General features: G+C 46.5%; 1 protein-coding gene and 1 long non-coding RNA gene across 2 annotated transcripts in view; both read left to right on the top strand.

The window, feature by feature from the left end:
• The window catches only part of LOC111973030 (uncharacterized), a 5,533-nt gene extending 1,226 nt beyond the window's left edge, over positions 1–4,307 (top strand). Inside the window, exons 2-3 of the long non-coding RNA XR_002878515.3 lie at positions 2,805–2,835; positions 2,980–4,307. This is a non-coding gene — a long non-coding RNA (uncharacterized lncRNA). The remainder of the gene's footprint in view (positions 1–2,804; positions 2,836–2,979) is intronic.
• Positions 4,308–5,304: 997 nt separating this feature from the next.
• vps39 (VPS39 subunit of HOPS complex) overlaps positions 5,305–20,315 on the top strand; it is a 61,547-nt gene continuing 46,536 nt past the window's right edge. Inside the window, 9 exon segments of the mRNA XM_070446754.1 lie at positions 5,305–5,959; positions 6,287–6,352; positions 7,635–7,699; positions 8,444–8,486; positions 8,655–8,749; positions 8,878–8,976; positions 9,352–9,444; positions 9,795–9,978; positions 14,798–14,807. Of these exon segments, the coding sequence (XP_070302855.1) occupies positions 5,887–5,959; positions 6,287–6,352; positions 7,635–7,699; positions 8,444–8,486; positions 8,655–8,749; positions 8,878–8,976; positions 9,352–9,444; positions 9,795–9,978; positions 14,798–14,807 (728 nt within the window). The 5' untranslated portion in view covers positions 5,305–5,886.

Below are 20,315 nucleotides of genomic sequence, written 5' to 3'. Positions count from 1 at the left end.
CATGGATGACGAGTTTTGAATATAAACTTTAATCCAGAATAAACAGCAAAAAATGCATACATTAATGTAACAAAGAAATGTACAAACGCAGAACCCACCTTTACCACCTGTACGTATTTAGATGCTGTCCTTAGTTTCCTGCCTAGTACACAACCAGAAACTACATATATTGCAGGACAATTAACGGAATAAAAAACCTGTGTAAGTTGTCTGTAGAATAATTATTACTGGGTCAACTGGGCCATGGTCCTCTGTAGAGTCCACAGTCAGGCTGGTGTTTGGGGGGGGGGGGGCGAGGACCTGAGACGCTCGAAAAACTTAATTATGCTTGGGAACGTGGTGGCAGAAACAGGACGTAAAAAAAGCCTCACATGACACATAAATAATGCATTAAGTCAAATAGAACAAATGATAACTGCACTCGATGTCAATACTATTATAGATAGGTGTCTAATGGCAGACTGACTGGCCATCTGTGGGCCATAGCCGACGGAGCTATCCCAAACGGAAACACGTCGATGTGCGGAGGGAGCATTCTCCAAACTGGAACTGTCCTCTTGTAGGGAGTCAATCCCAAACGGAACCTAATGTGGGAGCATCCCAAACGGAACCCATGTGGGCGAGCATCCCAAACTTGGAACCCATGTGGGACATCCCAAACGGAACCCTATGTGGAAGCAGGCATCCAAACGGGACCCTCATGTGGGAGCATCCAAACTGGAACCCTCTGTGGGAGCCATCCCAAACGGAACCCTATGTGGCGGAGCATCCCAAACGGATACGCTATGTAGTGCACTTACTTTTGACAAGGCCCCATAAAGGTAATTGTGCACTACTTTTGACCAGGGCCCACATAGTAGTGTGCACTACTGTTGACCAGCCCCATAGGGTAGTGCACTATGTTGACCAGGCCCCCATAGGGTGTAGTGCAGTACTAGTTTGTACCAGGGCGCCCATTATGTAGTGCATCTACATCGCATCTGACCAGGGCGCCAGGCCACAAAGTTTTAGTTGCGTTCACATGTTTAGATTGCAGACCCACTCAAAGAAAACAAAAAAAAAAAGGGTGGGATTTTACCAAACTGCAAATCGTTCACATTGCGTCACAAATTTATAATACTATACATGCCAGTACGATCACGCTGCTGCCAGCCCAGCCCACTCCCTCACTATATCCCAAGTATCTCTCCTCCTCCCAAAGTGTGCACATCTTCACTTCCCTTCAACTGATTGAAAGGAAATGGTGTGGAAACCCACCTTAGCCCACATAACGCTCTCAACTCCTAATTCCCAATGCTTGTAGATGTATGGGAGGTAGTGAAACCAGTGCACACTTCCAAGAGAAAAGAAGTGCTATCACTTTCAAGTGAGAAAGAAAGATACTATTGGCCGTTATTGGGAGGCCGGCAGCGCAGCAACTAGTGTATTACTGGAATCCCCCCCGAAGGTTGGACGAGGTACTAAATCTGTCTTTCTACCCCCTGAAACGAGGCAGTTTAAACCCAATTGTTAGGCCGTTTATATTGTAAGCTAAGAATTTGTCATAACTGCTTGCCCTTAGTTAAATGAAAAAAAGGTCAAATAAAAAAATAATCCATCGACGTGCCACTCCTATCTGAGATGAACAGCCAAATCATGGCCAGGTGGCATCCATGGGTCAAAAGTAGTGCATACCCTATGGGGCCTTACCGTCAAAAGTAGTGACTACCCTATGGGGCCTGCGTCCAAAAGTAGTGCACTACAGAGGGAATAGGGAGCCATTTGGCAAACCCGTAGAGTTTATTACGGGGCGCATGGCGGTTGCTCAAAATGAAGGAACATAAATAAGGTGTTTGGACATTAAATATAGGATCTAATGGTCCCTTCATTTTATACTCCCATCAATGGCTGCCTCGGTGAACACTCTCACTCGGTCTTCATTTAACTCCCATCCATGGCTGCCTCGGTTGAACCCCCTGCCATCCGGTCCTTTTCATTATACTCCATCAATGCTGGCCTCAGGTGAATACCCACCTATCCACTCGGTCATGTCCCATTTTGGATTCTCCCATCTTGGGTTTTCAGAAATTTTCCTGGGGACAAAAAAAGCGAGAGAAACAATGATGGTCCTATGAGTCTCTGTTGAATTGATGGTAACACAGACAAATAACGTTTGATCTGAGTTTTTTAATAGAGGCAAAATGTAACCGGCAGTCATTTATAGAGAGAAGTTACTTATTTACCCTCTTCTTCGTCAGAGCATTCTGAGAGGGCTCTGCAGAGAGGGGGGACGGAGAAGAGAGAGGGGAGACAGAGAGACAGAGAGACAGAGAGAGCCAGAGAGAGAAGAGACAGAGAGAGAGAGAAGAGAAACGAGAAGAGAGAGAGAAAGCAGAGAGGAGAGAGGAGAGAGAAGAGAGAGAGACAGAGAGAAGAGAGACAGGAGAACAGAAGACAGAGAGACAGAGAGAGGGAGAGACAGAGAGAGAGAGAGACGAAGAGAGAGAGGATGACAGAGAGAGACAGAGAGAGGAGACCAGAGAGAGAGGGAGACCAAGAGACAGCAGAGAGGAGGGAGACAGAGAGAGACAGAGAGAGAGACAGAGAGAGAGAGAGGACAGAGAGATGAGAGAGACAGAGAGAGAGAGACAGAGAGAGAGGAACAGAGAGAGAGAGGGAGAGACAGAGAGAGCAGAGAGAGAGGGAGACAGAGAGAGAGGGAGACAGAGAGAGAGGTCTCTCTCTCTCTCTCTGTCTCTCTCTCTCTGTCTCTCTCTGTCTCTCTGTCTCTCTGTCTCCCTCTCTCTCTGTCTCCCTCTCTGCAGAGCCCTCCCAGTAATGCTTGACGAAGAAGAGGTAAATAAGTAACTTCTCTCTCATAATGACTGCCGGTTACATTTTTGTCTATTAAAAAAAGCTCAGTCAAAAGTTATATTTTGTGTTACCATCATTCAACAGAGACTCATAGGACACATGTTTCTCTCGCTTTTTTGTCCCCAGGAAATTCTGAAAACCAAGATGGAGAGATCCAAAATGGAATGACCGAGTGGAGGGGTTTCACCGAGGCAGCCATTGATGGAGTTAAATGAAGACCGAGTGGAGGGGTTTCACCGAGGCAGCCATTGATGGAGTTAAATGAAGACCGAGTGGAGAGGTTTCACCGAGGCAGCCATTGATGGGAGTTAAATGAAGGGACCCATTAGATCCTATATTTATGTCCAACACCTTTTTATGTTCCTTCATTTTGAGCACCGCCATGCAGCCGCTAATAAACTCTACGGTTTTGCCAAATGGCTCCCTATTCCCTCTGTAGTGCACTACTTTTGACCAGGGCCCCATAGGGTAGTGCACTACTTTTGACCAAGGCCCATAGGGTAGTGCACTACTTTTGACCCATAGGATGCCCATCTGGCCATGATGCTGTATCCTCAGATAGGAGTGGCAAGTCGATGGATATTTTTTTTATTTGACCTTTTTATTTAACTAGGGCAAGTCAGTTAAAGAACAAATTCTTACTTACAATAACGGCCTACAATGGGTTAACTGCCTCGTTCAGGGGCAGAAAGACAGATTTATACCTCGTCAACTCGGGGGGGATTCGATCCACGCTGCCTGCCGCCCCCAATATAGCCAATAGTATCTTCTTTCTCTTGAAGTGTGCACTTCTTTCTCTTGAAGTGTGCACTCGTTCACTACCTCCCATACATCTACAAGCATTGGATTGGTGGAGGCATGGGCTAGTGGGGGTTTCCACCCATTTCCTTTCAAATCAGTGAAGGGAAGTGAAGATGTGCACACTTTGGGAGGAAGGAGAGATACTTGGGATATAGTGAGGGAGTGGGCTGGGCTGGCAGCAGCGTGACGTACTGCATGTATAGTATTATATTTGTGACCATGTGAAGATTTGCAGTTTGGTAAATCTAGGTCTGCATCCTAAATTGAACGCACTACTTTTGGCCTGGGCCCTGGTCAACAGTAGTGCACTACACTATGGGGCCCTGGTCAACAGTACTGCACTACCCTATGGGGCCCTGGTCAACAGTAGTGCACTACCCTATGGGGCCCTGGTCAACAGTAGTGCACTACCCTATGGGGCCCTGGTCAAAAGTAGTGCACTACCTTATGGGGCCTTGGTCAAAAGTAGTGCACTACATAGCGTTCCGTTTGGGATGCTCCCACATAGGGTTCCGTTTGGGATGCTCCCACAGAGGGTTCCGTTTGGGATGCTCCCACAGAGGGTTCCGTTTGGGATGCTCCCACATAGGGTTCCGTTTGGGATGCTCCCACATAGGGTTCCGTTTGGGATGCTCCCACATAGGGTTCCGTTTGGGATTGACTCCCTACAAGAGGACAGTTCCAGTTTGGAGAATGCTCCCTCCGCACATCGACGTGTTTCCGTTTGGGATAGCTCCGTCGGCTATGGCCCACAGATGGCCAGTCAGTCTGCCATTAGACACCTATCTATAATAGTATTGACATCGAGTGCAGTTATCATTTGTTCTATTTGACTTAATGCATTATTTATGTGTCATGTGAGGCTTTTTTTACGTCCTGTTTCTGCCACCACGTTCCCAAGCATAATTAAGTTTTTCGAGCGTCTCAGGTCCTCGCCCCCCCCCCCCCAAACACCAGCCTGACTGTGGACTCTACAGAGGACCATGGCCCAGTTGACCCAGTAATTTATTCTACAGACAACATATGGTTTTGTATTGTTAAATTGTCCTGCATTTGTTTTTTTGTTTAGCAGGAAATAAGGACAGCATCTAATGTACAGTAAAGTGGGTCTGCGTTGTAATTTCTTTGTTACATTAATGTATGCATTTTTTGCTGTTTATTCTGGGATTAAAGTTTATATTAAAACCTCGTCATCATGCAAATTTAATACAATATGTGTATAGTATTATGTGAAATGAAATGTACCTTTTTTTTTAGGGTCACAAGATTCTCATTCTTCTCATCTACGACCCTGTGCTAGAATGCTGGTTAAGGGTCACCTTTGTTATAATTCATCCCTCGTGATTGTACTCACATATTATCCATTATATTGACCAGATTTTCGAGTGGCCGCTCTGACAATGAAAACACATGTCCTTAACGCACAACTTCGATATAAAAGTTTTTTTTTAAATTACATCAAAGTTGGCGGTGTGTCACGTGTCCTATTTATATCAGTGTACTCGTAACAACCTAAGCATTGCGAAACTTCTATTCGATCAAATAAACCTTACGCAGCAAATAAACCATTAAATTTTTTGGGGTTTGACCTAATTCGACACCCATACAAAACCCTCCTCTCTTGGTGGGCGAGACAGATTCAGGGCCGAGTTTCCCATCTCGCTTCGCCTCTTCCTCTCTGATGTACTGGCCATGTGACGTGCCTGTCAAAACGCGAGTCAGAGAGGAGCTAGCCACTGAGTGTTAGCAGATATGTCTTGTATCTCTTGTGTTAGCTTATTGACTAGCAGAACATTTTGTAGGAGAAGTATTTAGCTAATTCTTTCAGATTTCTGTTTCAATTAAGTTGTAATTAGGGGTCGGTCAAGACCAACATGGAATTTTGCTAACGCGTTATAATTTTTGTGTCCTCTCGCTAACATGGCAAGTTAGTTAGCTAATCAATTTGCTTGCTATTTGTTTGGATGTCATGGCTTCGACGAATGACAGAGGAATTCTCTTAAGGTTACCTCCACGGATTAAAGACACTATTTGATCGACGGGTTGGACTTGACATTTCAGACGTACCTTTTTCTAACGTTGCACAAAAGTGTTTTGTTATTGTCACTAACGGTACAGTACTGTGGCTGACTAACGAGTTAGTGCATAGCTAGCTAAAACGAAACAACAGTTATCTTCAACTGGTTTGATAATTTATCGGGAAGTCAACTAGGTAACTACCAAGACTCCACAATGCATGACGCTTACGAAACGGTCCCTATCCTGGAGAAACTGCCTCTTCAGATTGACTGTCTTGCGGCTTGGGGTAAGTTGATAATGTCAGCAAGCTAGCTAACCATAGCAAATTATTGTTGCCATAAACTACCTAACTAGTTAACTAGGTAGGTACTAAGCTAGCTGGCTGGTTTGTTGCCAGCTAGTTGTAGCAAAGTTAGCTTGGATGAGTTTTGACGTGACCGTGACCGATTGCTTGTAAACAAAGCAATCCTGTCTTGCACATGGTTATAATTTCGCTCGGTGATGTGTGTTCCCTACGTAGTACACTACTTTTGATGAGAGCCATAGTGCACTACATTTGGGATGTAGTCAAACTTACTGATCATGACCTTCTCTCCTCCCTATCACATAACAGAGGACTGGCTTCTGGTAGGGACTAAACCAGGCCATCTCCTGCTCTACAGGATAAAAAAGGATGCAGGTGAATGAGATGTCAGTGTCCCAGGGCCCTGTCTGTTTGTACGTGTGTCCCAGGGCCCTGTCTGTTTGTACGTATGTCCCAGGGCCCTGTCTATTTGTACGTGTGTCCCAGGGCCCTGTCTGTTTGTACGTGTGTCCCAGGGCCCTGTCTATTTGTACGTGTGTCCCAGGGCCCTGTCTGTTTGTACGTGTGTCCCAGGGCCCTGTCTGTTTGTACGTGTGTCCCAGGGCCCTGTCTATTTGTACGTGTGTCCCAGGGCCCTGTTCTATTTGTTACGTGTGTCCGGGCCTGTCAGTTGTATTGTTGTGTCCCGCAGGCGCCTGTCTAGTTTGTATTGTGTGTCCCAGGGCCCTGTCTATTTTGTATGTGTGTCCCAGGGCCCTGTCTATTTGTACGTGTGTCCCAGGGCCCTGTCTATTTGTACGTGTGTCCCAGGGCCCTGTCTATTTGTATCGTGTGTCCCAGGGCCTGCTATTGTACGTGTGTCCCAGGGCCCTGTCTATTTGTACGTGTGTCCCCAGGGCCTGTTCTATTTGTACGTGTGTCCCAGTGGCCCCTGTCTAGTTGTACGTGTTTTCCCAGGGCCTGTCTAGTTGTACGTGTGTCCCAGGGCCCTGTCTAGTTGTAACGTGTGTCCCAGGGCCCTGTCTAGTTGTTAGCGTGTGTCCAGGGCCTGTCTAGTTGTAGTGTGTCCATGGGCCCTGTCTAGTTGTACGTGTGTCCAGGGCTGTCTAGTTGTGACGCGTGTCCCAGGCCTGTCTATTGTATTGTGTGTCTCAGGCTCTGTCTAGTTGTATTGTGTGTCCCAGGGCCCTGTCTATTTGTACGTGGTGTCCCAGGGCCCTGTCTATTTGTACGTGTGTCCCGGGCCCTGTCTATTTGTACGTGTTTCCCAGGGCCCTGTCTAGTTGTACGTGTGTCCAGGGCCCTGTCTAGTTGTACGTGTGTCCCAGGGCCTGTCTAGTTGTACGTGTGTCCAGGGCCCTGTCTAGTTGTACGTGTGTCCCAGGGCCCTGTCTATTTGTACGTGTGTCCCAGGGCCCTGTCTATTCTGTACGTGTGTCCAGGGCCTGTCTAGTTGTACGTGTGTCCCAGGGCCCTGTCTAGTTTGTACGTGTGTCCCAGGGCCTGTCTAGTTGTACTGTGTCCAGGGCCTGTCTAGTTGTACGCGTGTCCCAGGGCCCTGTCTAGTTGTATGTGTGTGTTTGACGTCTACAAAGCATAGTTTCCGGTGTCATTGTGGTTCTCCCCTCCACCTGCTATCTCTCTCTCTTCCTCATAGGTAGCAACCGGTTTGAGGTGACTCTGGAGAAGTCCAACAAGAACTTCTCCAAGAAGATCCAGCAGGTAATTTAGTCCGGATGAGACTTCACATTCTGTTGATGTGACAGTCATTTTTATTTATTTAAAATGACGGTCTGTCAGATTTTAAAGAAATATAGTAGACACTCCATTATCCTAGCCTGGTTCAGTTGCTGTCATTGTCAAGCCAAATATGGTATGACAATGACTGACAAGGATTAGGTGTGTGTTTGCGTTTATGTGCTAGCTTAGCCCCCATTAGCCTCCTCCCTCTCTATATGAGTACAACTCAGGGTATACACTTCATACCACAGATTGAACACGTGACCGATCGATTGACGACAACAACAACAAGGAACCTCCTCGATAGCACAATTTGGTATTTCAAGCTCTGGAAAGAGCTTATATCCGGCACTTATTCTACCGTTGTCCTGCTGTCAACATAGACTAGAAATCACTGGCCACTTTAATAAATAGATCACAAGTCACTTTAATAATGTTTACATATATTTGCTTTACTCATCTCATGTTTTTTTACTGTATTCTGTTCTACTGTATTTTTGTGAATGCCACTCCGACATTGCTCGATCTAATATTTTATATATTTCTTAATTCCATTCTTCTATTTTTAGATTTGTGTGTGTTGTTGTGAATCGTTAGATACTACTGCACTGTTGGGAGCTAGGAAAACACAAGCGTTTTCGCGACACCCGCAATAACATCTGCTAAACGTGTGTATGTGACCAATAAGATTTGAAGTTCAAACCTCCTTGTCTCTCCTTCTCACAGCTGTTTGTCGTGTCTCAGTACAAGGTCCTCATCAGTCTGTTAGGTAGGTGAAACACATATCCTCTTCAGCAAACAAGCGTGTGTGTTGTTAACTTGAACATGTGGTTGTTCATCTCAGTAATCCATGTTTTTCGTGTGTGTGTGTGTGTGTGTGTGTGTGTGTGTGTGTGTGTGTGTGTGTGTGTGTGTGTACCGTTCTCTCCCCCTACAGAGAACAACATCCATGTACATGACCTTTTGACCTTCCAGCAGATTACTGTGGTCTCCAAGGCCAGAGGGGCAACGCTCTTCGCCTGTGACCTGCAGGTGAGATGACCACATAGTTTGTAAATGTTTTTTTGACGTGAACCACTGATTTCTATTTATCTGTAACTCCTGTAAAATCGGTTTCCTTTGTGAAAAATTTGACGAATAGATCTTCTTCTTCCTTGCAGCAGTCCCCCTCGGGAGAAGCCCAGCTGAGGATGTGTGTTGCTGTGAAGAAGAAGCTTCAGCTGTACTACTGGAAGGACAGGGAGTTCTACGAGCTACAGGTAAGACAGGAAGTTCTACGAGCTACAGGTGAGACAGGGAGTTCTACGAGCTGCAGGTAAGACAGGAAGTTCTACGAGCTACAGGTGAGACAGGGAGTTCTACGAGCTACAGGTGAGACAGGGAGTTCTACGAGCTACAGGTGAGACAGGGAGTTCCTACGAGCTGCAGGTGAGACAGGGAGTTCTACGAGCTGCAGGTGAGACAGGGAGTTCTACGAGCTGCAGGTGAGACAGGGAGTTCTACGAGCTGCAGGTGACATGGGGGGGGTGGGGGGAGTGAGTGGTCTGCTATAATGGCAGGATAAACAAACCTTGTTTAGAGGGATATTGTTAACCAAAAGGAATGAACCTTATTAGTGTTTCTTTGTCTGTCAGGGGGACTTTTCTGCTCCGGACATCCCGAAGTCCATGGCCTGGTGTCAGAACTCCATCTGTGTCGGGTTCAAGAGGGACTACTACCTCATCCGGGTCAGTGGGGCACAAAAAAGGGAAACACTGTGTGTGGATTTCATGTGAACCTGTGGAAGACCTCTTCTAATATGATATATTATGTGTATATGAGCTATTATTATGAAGAGGGGCTTTGACCTCTTTCTCAATTACCCTCTTCGTCTGCACTGATTTGGAGAAGACTTGACAAGTTAACAATAATATGATAGACGCTTATAATTAGGTTGTTCAGCTTTCAGTAGCTTTCACCTGGTCAGTTGTTTCCGCTCCGAATCAGGACAGGAGCGGATAGCAGGAGATTGGTTGTGTGTTATTCCCCTCTGTATCCTCAGACCTCTCCCCTTGACATCTGTCTCTTTGTCCTCCAGATGGATGGTCGTGGTTCCATCAAGGAGCTCTTCCCCACGGGGAAGCAGCTGGAGCCCCTGGTGGTCCCCCTGGCTGATGGGAAGGTGGCGGTGGGCCAGGATGACCTCACGGTGGTGCTCAACGAGGAGGGGGTCTGCACTCAGAAGTGTGCTCTGAACTGGACCGACATCCCCATCGCAATGGGTACAAACACTGACTCCTTTTAGTTTGTGTAATACCCCTCTGCGTCCCAAATGGCACCTTATTCCCTAAATATGGGCCTATGTGGCCTTGTCAAAAGTAGTTTTGGGGGTAAAAAATGTTGAGAAGCCTTTTTGTCCTAGACTTGGCACTCCGGTACCGCTTGCCGTGCGGTAGTAGAGAACAGTCTATGACTGGGGTGGCTGGGGTCTTTAACCATTTTTAGTACCTTCCTCTGACACCGCCTGGTATAGAGGTCCTGGATGGCAGGAAGCTTAGCCCTCAGTGATGTACTGGGCTGTACACACAACCCTCTGTAGTGCCTTGCGGTCGGAGGCCGAGCAGTTGCCGTACCAGGCAGTGATGCAACCAGTCAGGATGCTCTCGATGTTGCAGCTGTAGAACCTTTTGAGGATCTGAGGACCCATGCCAAATCTTTTTAGTTTCCTGAGGGGGAATAGGCTTTGTCGTCCCCTCTTCACGACTGTCTTGTTGTGTTTGGACCATGATAGATCGTTGTTGATGTGGACACCAAGAAACTTGAAGATCTCAACCTGCTCCACTACAGCCCCGTCGTTGAGAATGGGGGCGTGCTCGGTACCTCATAGTAACAGGCTGTCTTCTAGCTGTACCTCATAGTAACAGGCTGTACCTCATAGTAACAGGCTGTACCTCATAGTAACAGGCTGTACCTCATAGTAACAGGCTGTACCTCATAGTAACAGGCTTACACCTCTAGTAACAGGCTGTACCTCATAGTAACAGGCTGTACCTCACAGTAACAGGCTGTACCTCACAGTAACAGGCTGTACCTCAGACAGTGAACAGGCTGTACTGCACAGTAACAGGCTGTACCTCACAGTAACAGGCTGTACCTCACAGTAACAGGCTGTACCTCACAGTAACAGGCTGTACCTCATAGTAACAGGCTGTACCTCACAAGTAAAACAGGCTGTATCTCATAAGTAACAGGCTGTACTCATAGTAACAGGCTGTACCTCTAGTACAGGCTTGTACCTCATAGTAACAGGCTGTCTTCTGGCTGTATCTCATAGTAACAGGCTGTACCTCATAGTACAGGCTGTACCTCATAGTAACAGGCTGTACCTCATAGTAACAGAAGGTACCTCATAGTAACAGGCTGTACTCATAGTAACAGGCTGTACCTCATAGTAACAGGCTGTACGTCAATCGGTAACAGGCTGTATCTCATAGTAACAGGCTGTATCTCACAGTAACAGGCTGTACCTCACAGTAACAGGCTGTACCTCACAGTAAACGGCTGTACCTCACAGTAACAGGCTGTACCTCACAGTAACAGGCTGTACCTCACAGTAACAGGCTGTACTCATAGTAAACAGGCTGTATCTCATAGTAACAGGCTTGTATCTCATAGTAACAGGCTGTACCTCATAGTAACAGGCTGTACCTCATAGTAACAGGCTGTACTCATAGTAACAGGCTGTATCTCTATAGTAATGGCTGTACCTCATAGTAACAGGCTGTACCTCATAGTAACAGGCTGTACCTCAATAAGTAACAGGCTGTACCTCATAGTAAACAGGCTGTACCTCATAGTACAGCTGTACGTCATAGTACAGGCTGTACTCATAGTAACAGGCTGTCCTCATAGTAACAGGCTGTACCTCATAGTAACAGGCTGTCCCTCATAGTAACAGGCTGTCTTCTAGCTGTCTTCATAGTAACAGGCTGTACCTCATAGTAACAGCTGTACCTCATAGTAACAGGCTGTCTTCTGGCTGTATCTCATAGTAACAGGCTGTATCAAGTAACGAAGGTACTCATAGTAACAGGCTGTACCTCATAGTAACAGGCTGTACCTCATAGTAACAGGCTGTACCTATAGTAACAGGCGTCTAAGTACAGGCTGTCTCATAGTAACAGGCTGTACCTCACAGTAACAAGGCTGTACCTCCCAGTACAGGCTGTACCTCACAGTAACAGGCTGTACTCATAGTAACAGGCTGTACTCATAGTAACAGGCTGTATCTCATAGTAATAGGCTGTATCTCATAGTAACAGGCTGTACCTCATAGTAACAGGCTGTACCTCATAGTAACAGGCTGTATCTCATAGTACAGGCTGTATCCAGTAATCGGCTGTATCTCATAGTAACAGGCTGTACCTCAGTAACAGGCTGCACCTCATAGTAACAGGCTGCACCTCATAGTAACAGGCTGTACCTCATAGTAAACAGGCTGTACCTCATAGTAACAGGCTGTACCTCATAGTAACAGGCTGTACCTCATAGTAAAGCGTACTCATAGTAACAGGCTGTACCTCATAGTAACAGGCTGTACCTCATAGTACAGGCTGTACCTCATAGTAACAGGCTGTACCCTCATCGTAACAGGCTGTCCAGCTTACTCATAGTACAGGTGTACCTCACAGTAACAGGCTGTACTCACAGTAACAGGCTGTACCTCATAGTAAAGGTGTACCTCATGTAACAGCTGTATTCCTCATAGTAACAGGCTGTATCCTCATAGTAACAGGCTGTATCTCATAGTAACAGACTGTATCTCAACAGTAACAGGCTGTACCTCAACAGTAACAGGCTGTACCTCACAGTAACAGGCTGTACCTCACAGTAACAGGCTGTACCTCACAGTACAGGCTGTACCTCACAGTAACAGGCTGTACCTCACAGTAACAGGCTGTACCTCACAGTAACAGGCTGTACTCACAGTAACAGGCTGTACCTCACAGTAACAGGCTGTACCTCACAGTAACAGGCGTACTCAAGTACGTTACTCACAGTAACAGGCTGTACCTCAAGTAACAGGCTGTACCTCATAGTAAGGCTGTACCTCATAGTAACAGGCTGTACCTCATAGTAAAGGCTGTACCTCATAGTAACAGGCTGTACTCATAGTAACAGGCTGTACCTCATAGTAAAGGCTGTCTCATAGTAACAGGCTGTTACCTCATAGTAACAGGCTGTACTCATAGTAAAGGCTGTACCCTAGTAACAGGCTGTACCTCATAGTAACAGGCTGTACCTCATAGTAACAGGCTGTACCTCATAGTAACAGGCTGTACCTCATAGTAACAGGCTGTACCTAGTACAGGCTGTACCTCAGTAACAGGCTGTACCTCAGTAACAGGCTGTACCTCAGTAACAGGCTGTACCTCATAGTAACAGGCTGTACCTCATAGTAACAGGCTGTATCTCATAGTAACAGGCTGTACCTCATAGTAACAGGCTGAAAGCGGAACTTAAGTTTTGAAGCTACTGACGATTCAATTCAAACAGCAATTTCCTGATTTTAGATTGATGTGACTGATGTTGTGGTTTTGGCAGGAAGAGAATGGCCAGCTCCGGGCCCTAAAACACTCTCACCATATCTCTCCACACACTTCCTACTCGTCTCTGTGTTTACTCGTCCTCTGTAGAAGGAGTTATATCATGTCCTGCTATGGCTGGCTACGGTAGGATGTCCTGCATGCCCCGCTGCTATATGTTGTCCAGACTCTCAGATAGAGCCTGTTGTATGGGCTTTGAACAACTCGTGACTTGAGGATATTTGACATTCTGATCCCCAAAGTGGTTTGTCTCAGTCGGTTCCAGTGCTTTGCGGTCAGTTTTGTGTAGATACCTGCTGTCATCCACGAGGAGTGTGTTCTGGTGATAGGAATTATTATGTGACGGCAAGCCTGTTCTTTTACCTTCCTCTCAGAGCACCAGCCTCTACATCATAGCTGTTTCTCCTCTCAGAGCACCAGCCTCTACATCATCAGCTGTTTCTCTCCTCTCTGAGCACCAAACAGTGTGATGTAGAGGCTGGTGTCTTGAGAGGGAAACAGCTATGATGTAGAGGCTGGTGCTCTGAGAGGAGAGAAAACAGCTATGATGTAGGGCTGGTGCTCAGAGGAGAGAGAGAGAGAAACAGCTATGATGTAGGGGCTGGTGCTCAGGAGAGGAGAGAAACAGCTGATGATGTAGAGGCTGTGGCTCTGAGAGGAGAACAGCTATGATGTAGGGGCTGGTGCTCAGAGAGGAGAGAAGACAGCTATGATGTAGGAGGCGCTGTGTCTCTAGCAGAGGGAGGAGAAAAGCTATAGATGTAGAGGCTGGTGCTCTGAGAGGAAGGTAAAAGAACAGGCTTTGCCGTCACAATAATAATTCTTATCACCAGAGAACACCTCCTCGTGGATGACAGCAGGTATGCTACACAAAACTGACGCAGCCAAGCACGTGAAACCGACTGAGACAACCACTTTGGGGTCAGAATGTCAAAATTCTCAAAGTCACGAGTTGTTCAAATTGAGTTGACAACGCATTACCAAAGGACTCTATATCTGAGAGTCTGGACAATCATATAGGACGTCAGACCGGGTTCACTATGGCAGGACTGTCCTAATCTTAACGTAAGCCAAGCCAGGTGGAGAAGGCATGATATCATCCTCTGTACAGAGGACGCGGTAAATTACAGAGAGCGAGTAAGGAAGTAGTGTGGAAGAGTGATCCTGAGTAAGGAACAGGAGTAGTGTTTTTAGGGCAACCCTTGGAGCTGGCACTATTCCGGTATTTTCTGCACCCTAGGAACACACCACCATTAATTTAGTCCCTACATCAATCTAAAAATCAGGGTGAAAATTGCTGTTATGAAATTGAATCGTGCAGTTCTTAGCTTCAAAACTTATTTCCGCTTTCAAGCCTGTTTTACTATGAGAGTCTAGCAGGCGACCTTATACTAATGCAGATCACAGGTGCCTTAGTCTTTACTATGAGGTACAGCTGTTATATTCGTATGAGTAGCATACAGCTCGCCTGTTGTTAACTTTATTTGGAGGTGAGTACACAGGCCGTGCTTGTTAACTTTAAGAGGTACAGGCACGGGTGTATTCTAGGCTCCTTGGTTTACTAGAGGTACAGCACTTGGAGTTGTACATGCCTGTCTTTAATGGGTTGATACAGCCGTCGTCTACGTTTAGAGCGCTACTAGACTTGTACTACTCATGGGTGAACAGCTGTTACTATTGTAGACGTAACAGCCATGGTTAGCATGGTACAAGACGCTGAGGGTACAGGCTCTTTTATTTACTAGAGACGGCCTGTTCTATGAGATGAGGTACAAGCTGGTGGGCTCATGTATGGTATCACATGTCGCTGTTATAAGCTTACGCCATTGAGAGTTACAGCTCTGTTACTCTAGAGATTAACAATGGGAGGCTCTGATTTCGTCCATTGTATGAGGTTCACAGCCTGTTTTACTATGAAGGTACAGCCATAGTTAGAGGTACATGAGCCGGTTTACTATCAATGGCACCTGTAATACTAGAGGTACAGCCTGTTGCCCTGTTACTATGCGAGTACAGGACTCTGTAATACTTAATGAAGAGTACAAGGCTCCTGTGTCTTTTACATTGAGGTACAGCCTGTTCTAGAGGTACAACCTTGTAACTGCGTGAGGCCAGCGCCGCCTGTTACTTTACAGAGGGTTAGACGAGCCGTTATTACAGCCCTGTGTTTAACGGGGTGATTGGTATCAACAGGCCTGCGTGTTTTTAGCTCTGGTGATCGTGAGCGTACAGCTCTGTGACTGCTTGTTAGATACTCAGCCTGGTTAGCATGGGTGATAACAGGCCTGTTATACTACGGCCTGGTGAGGTAAACGCCCCTGTTACTCGTGGTAGTGTGGACAAGGTAGCCCATGGTTACCTCCTGTTGACTGTGGGTAATGGGTGAGATTAGCCTGTCTCACATGTGAGGACAGCCTTGCTGTTACTTGTAGAAGGTATTCAGCCTGTTAGCTAATTACGTGAGGTCAGCCTTTCTGACTAGTGAGGTACAGCCTTGTTAACTATCAATCTGAAGGTACAGGCTTGTTTGAGGTTACAAGGCCTGCTTACTTGAGGTGGAGATACCGTGGCTTGATATACTATGAGATACGAGCCTGTGTACTTTATGAAAGATACCTAGCCTGTATTGAAACTGGTAATGAGGCGTCATGCAGTCTGTTTATAATCGCCGTGTACAATGAGGCCTGGTTAACTTTATTGAGTTTACAACTAGTGACCGTGTTTACCTATGTGAGATACACTTGCTGGTTCACCTGCTTGGGTTACTGTGAGGTAACATGGACCTGTTATCATAACATGAGGCTCACATGGGCTAGTATTAGACTAGACTGTACATGAGGGGTACAGACCTGTTATCTAATGCAGAGTAACAGGCTGTTAGCCCTGTTACTATAGAGGTTACAGCCTGTTACTAATGAGTAGCAATTGCATGTTACTATAAGGTGCAAGAGACAGACAGCGCCTGTCTTTGACTTACGAATGATGAGAGTAGACATACCTGTTACTATGAGGTACGGCCGCTGTATCTTATATGAAGAGTACAGTGCCTGTTACTATGCAGGTAAATTGACGCTGTTACGTAATACAAGTGCAGCGGGCTGTTTAGGTTTTATGAGGTTGCAGCTGTATCACTATGAGGTACAAAGGTCTGTTACTAGGACTCGTAGGATACAGCTATTCATATGAAGATACAGCCATAGTTACTATGAGGAACTAGCACGACTGTTACTATGGGTACAGACTGTTGACTATGAGGTCAAGCCTGGTGTACTATGCAAGATACACCTGCGTCTATTACTATGTAGATAAAGCTGGTTAAGCTATAAGGTACACTGCTGTTACTTATGAGAGTAGCAGCACTGGTACTTCGGTGCACGGTACCATGGCTGTTACTTACTGTGAGGTACGCCGTTAGTGTGGAGGTAAGCTCATCGATTAGCCTTGTTTGAGGTACAATGTGTGATTGCTATGAGGTATACCAAGGCGGCTGTTACTGATGTAAGGTACAGCCCTGTGTTACTAATGGTTAGGTACAGCCTGTTACTACTGTGTACAGGTCTTCTTGTTTACTATGTTAGGGTATGCAGCTGCTGTTTACTCAGGCCATTGAGTGCTGGCCTGTTACTACTGAGATACAGCGGAGAGACTAGGACTGGGGTTTTACTATCGAGGTTCATTGCCGTGTTATCATCATTAGGTAGCATAGGGACTGTTTCTATGGCCGGATTGGTTAAATGCTAGAAGACAGGCTGTTAGCTGATGAGGTACAGCCCGCCTGTTATCTATCTATGAGGTACAGTTCTGTGGTTATATGAGGTACAAGTAAGGCCTGTTGACTTATTGAAGCGTACATGCCCTTTACTATGAAGGAGGTAGAGCTGTTACTATGAGGTACACTGGGTTACTAAGATGTTATGGTAAACTTAATTGGACGGTAACTGCTACCGAGGTCAGCTGTTACTATGAGGTAAATAAGATGTTCTGGCATGAGGTATCAGACCTATTACTATGAGATAACAGAGGCTGTAATAATGAGGTAGGCCACTTTGTCTGTTACTGATGCAGGTAGGACTCACCTGGGTTGTACTGTTATACTTAGTGAGAGGTCACAGGCGTGCCTGTTACTATTAGATACATAGAACTGTTAGCTTATAGATATACAGCCCTGTATGGTATCAGTGAGGTAAACAGCTGTATTAGCGTGTGTATGGTACAGTGTCTGTTAACTGTGGAAGGGTGACAGGCGCTGTATTGAAGTCATGGGTACAACCGCGCCGGTTCAACTAGGTAGGTCAGCTGTTCCTGGCGAGGCTACAGCGCCTGTCTACTATATCTCAACGTGAGAATCACACGCCGGTGTTGACTCTATGGGAGATAACAGCACTGTGTAGCGTACGATGTATGGTACAGTCCTGTTTACTTATGGTGGGTACGCGATACATCAGATTACTTCATGAGGTACCATGCCTGTTACTATGAGGTACCCGATTCTCATGTTTACTTTACATGGTAAAACGCCACTGAATATATACAGATGAGTGTGAAAGAGACGCCTATACATAATAGCGGTCGGGCCTTGTATACTCCATGAGATCACCAGCCAGAGAAGACGCTGTTACATGAAGGATCTAGCGCTGTTAGTATGGAGTGTCACAGAGCCATGTTTCACTAAATGAGATGATCACGACCTGTTCAATTACAACGGAGGTGAAACAGCCTAGTTCCCTCTGGAAGTGGAGTACTCTCAACGCCTGTGTCACTGGGTATCGCGGCGGCTCGGGTCGAACCGGGCAAGGCAACCTACAGAGGGGTTGTGGTTGACAGCCAGACAGTCAGCTGAGTAGCAGACCACTTGTCTTCGCATCAGTGAGGTACACCTGTTACAATGTGAGGTACAGGAGCCTGTGGTATTTTTCCAGAGGAAGGTGAGGTACATTTATAACTGCCTGTTACTGATAGAGGATAAAAGCCTGTTTTCGGTAAGATGAGAGTACACGGCCTGCTACTACTCCCATGTTCTAGGACATGTTCTCGCTCGAGGTTACAACCGCACTGTTTACTCGCAAGACGGTGAAGGTAACACGCCTGTTACTGGTGAGGCTTACAGCCTGTTACTATGAGGTAACGGCCTGTGGGACTAATGAGCGTAAAGCATGCCTGCTTAACTGGGGATAATGAGAGTAAAAGCCTATGTACTAGTGAGCTTATCACTTTGAACTCGTATACTTGTAGGTATCAAAGCTGGACTTCACGGTACACAAGAATTAGCTATTAATGATGGTACAGCCTGTTATATTGATGAGAGTGCAAGTCTGTGTGGTGCCATAGATTAGGGGTGAGCACCATTTTTGGGCTGTTGGTGCGTAATAATGAAGGTGAGAGCTAGTATCAGGCACAGCCTGTTACTTACTGACGTACATCGATGTGGAGGCCCGCCAAATCTCAGACGAACGGGGCTGTAGAGGAATGCAGGTTGATGAATCTTACAAGTTTCTTGGTGCACATCAAAACCACGATTAAAATGCATGGTCGGCACAACAACGAAGTTACACGTCTGTGGATTAGCTGGGTTGGGACCGACAAAAGCCTATTCTCGCCTCAGGAAATAAAAAGATTTGGCATGGGTCCTCAGATCCTCAAAAGGTCTACCCGCTAAATCTGGGAGCGGGAGTCACTGACGGTGGGTTGCCATGCACTGCTGGTACTTGGCAATTCGTGCTCGTTCATCGCCGAAGTCTCCAGGCAAAGGACCACTCTACATTGAGGGAGTGTGTTTGGTGACAGCCAGTACAAGGATCACTCCGAGGGCTAACTTCCCTCGTCCCATCGCAGGACTTTCTATACCCAGTAGCGGTGTCAGAGGAAGGTACTAAATGGTCTTAAGACCAACAGCACCTCGCGCAGATGATAGACTAGTTCCTCAGTGACACTACCGGCATCAATGAGGACCAAGGCAAGGCACGGCAAGCGGTACACGGCGCCGCCGGGAAGCGCGTGGCAAGTTGAGGATTCAGAAAAGGCTTTCAACATAATTCTATCCTCCCAAATACTACTTTTGACAAGGCCAACTCAGCCCATATTTCAGCGGAACTTGAGGTGACAGTGTATCGGGACGCACGAGGTAATTAAGGCAAAATACAGAAACACTATAAGGAGTGAAGCTGGTTGAGATGTACCACATTTGCGATGCGGAGCAGGAATCGCTCGGATCCGAGTTCAAAGAGCAAACACACTTCTAGACAGCTTAGAGTGCAGACCGCGACCGAGTCTCAAGTCGCGACAGACCACAGGGCAGTGAGGCTCGGGATAACCACGGCAGGTGGCCCAACACGAGCACAAAGCTCCCATACAAGCGCGGCGGATGAAACACCTTAGAGAGATACAGACATGAATTCCCCGTGGGAAAGAGTCATGCTTTGATGGCAAACACGACTATCCATTCCTTGAGAAGGACAGCCCACACACCGCAAAGATCAAAGCACCCAGCATGACAGGACGCATGAGAACAGAGCAGACACGATGACCAGACACGAACAGGACCGAGACAGAGAGAGGACACAGACGACACACAGAGACATCACTTGAGAGACCGAGTACGATGAAAAGAGACATTAAAACCAGCACGGCAAATGGGAGATAAGAGACTACAAAAACACTCATTGTGTTATGTTCGCAACACATCGTTTTTCTACTCAGTGCTGGCCCATGATAAGCTGACCATCACACCAGGAGCGGGACTGACGATGGATAATCAAGGACTGCATGCAAATGGTGGTGTTCATCCATACGTCGTCATCCCAACTCTCTCTCAATATATGCTAACGTCTGACACAGTAAAAGCGATGGAAGAATGAACACCGACAGGTGGGTGTTATCTGTCACCTGGTTTGAAAACTCTCGCATCGTGTGACGCGAGGTATTTCAAGTGTGGAAGTCTACTACCCCTTGCATTTGAACGGGCTTGACACATGAATCGAGGAAGATTAATGAACCACTCCACCAGTCATGGGGAC

Source organism: Salvelinus sp. IW2-2015, linkage group LG14 (genome assembly GCF_002910315.2).
Source record: "Salvelinus sp. IW2-2015 linkage group LG14, ASM291031v2, whole genome shotgun sequence".
In the NCBI taxonomy this organism is placed as follows: domain Eukaryota; kingdom Metazoa; phylum Chordata; class Actinopteri; order Salmoniformes; family Salmonidae; genus Salvelinus; species Salvelinus sp. IW2-2015.
Note: the sequence above shows the minus strand (reverse complement) of the source record. Positions and strands in the feature narration are given on the sequence as shown.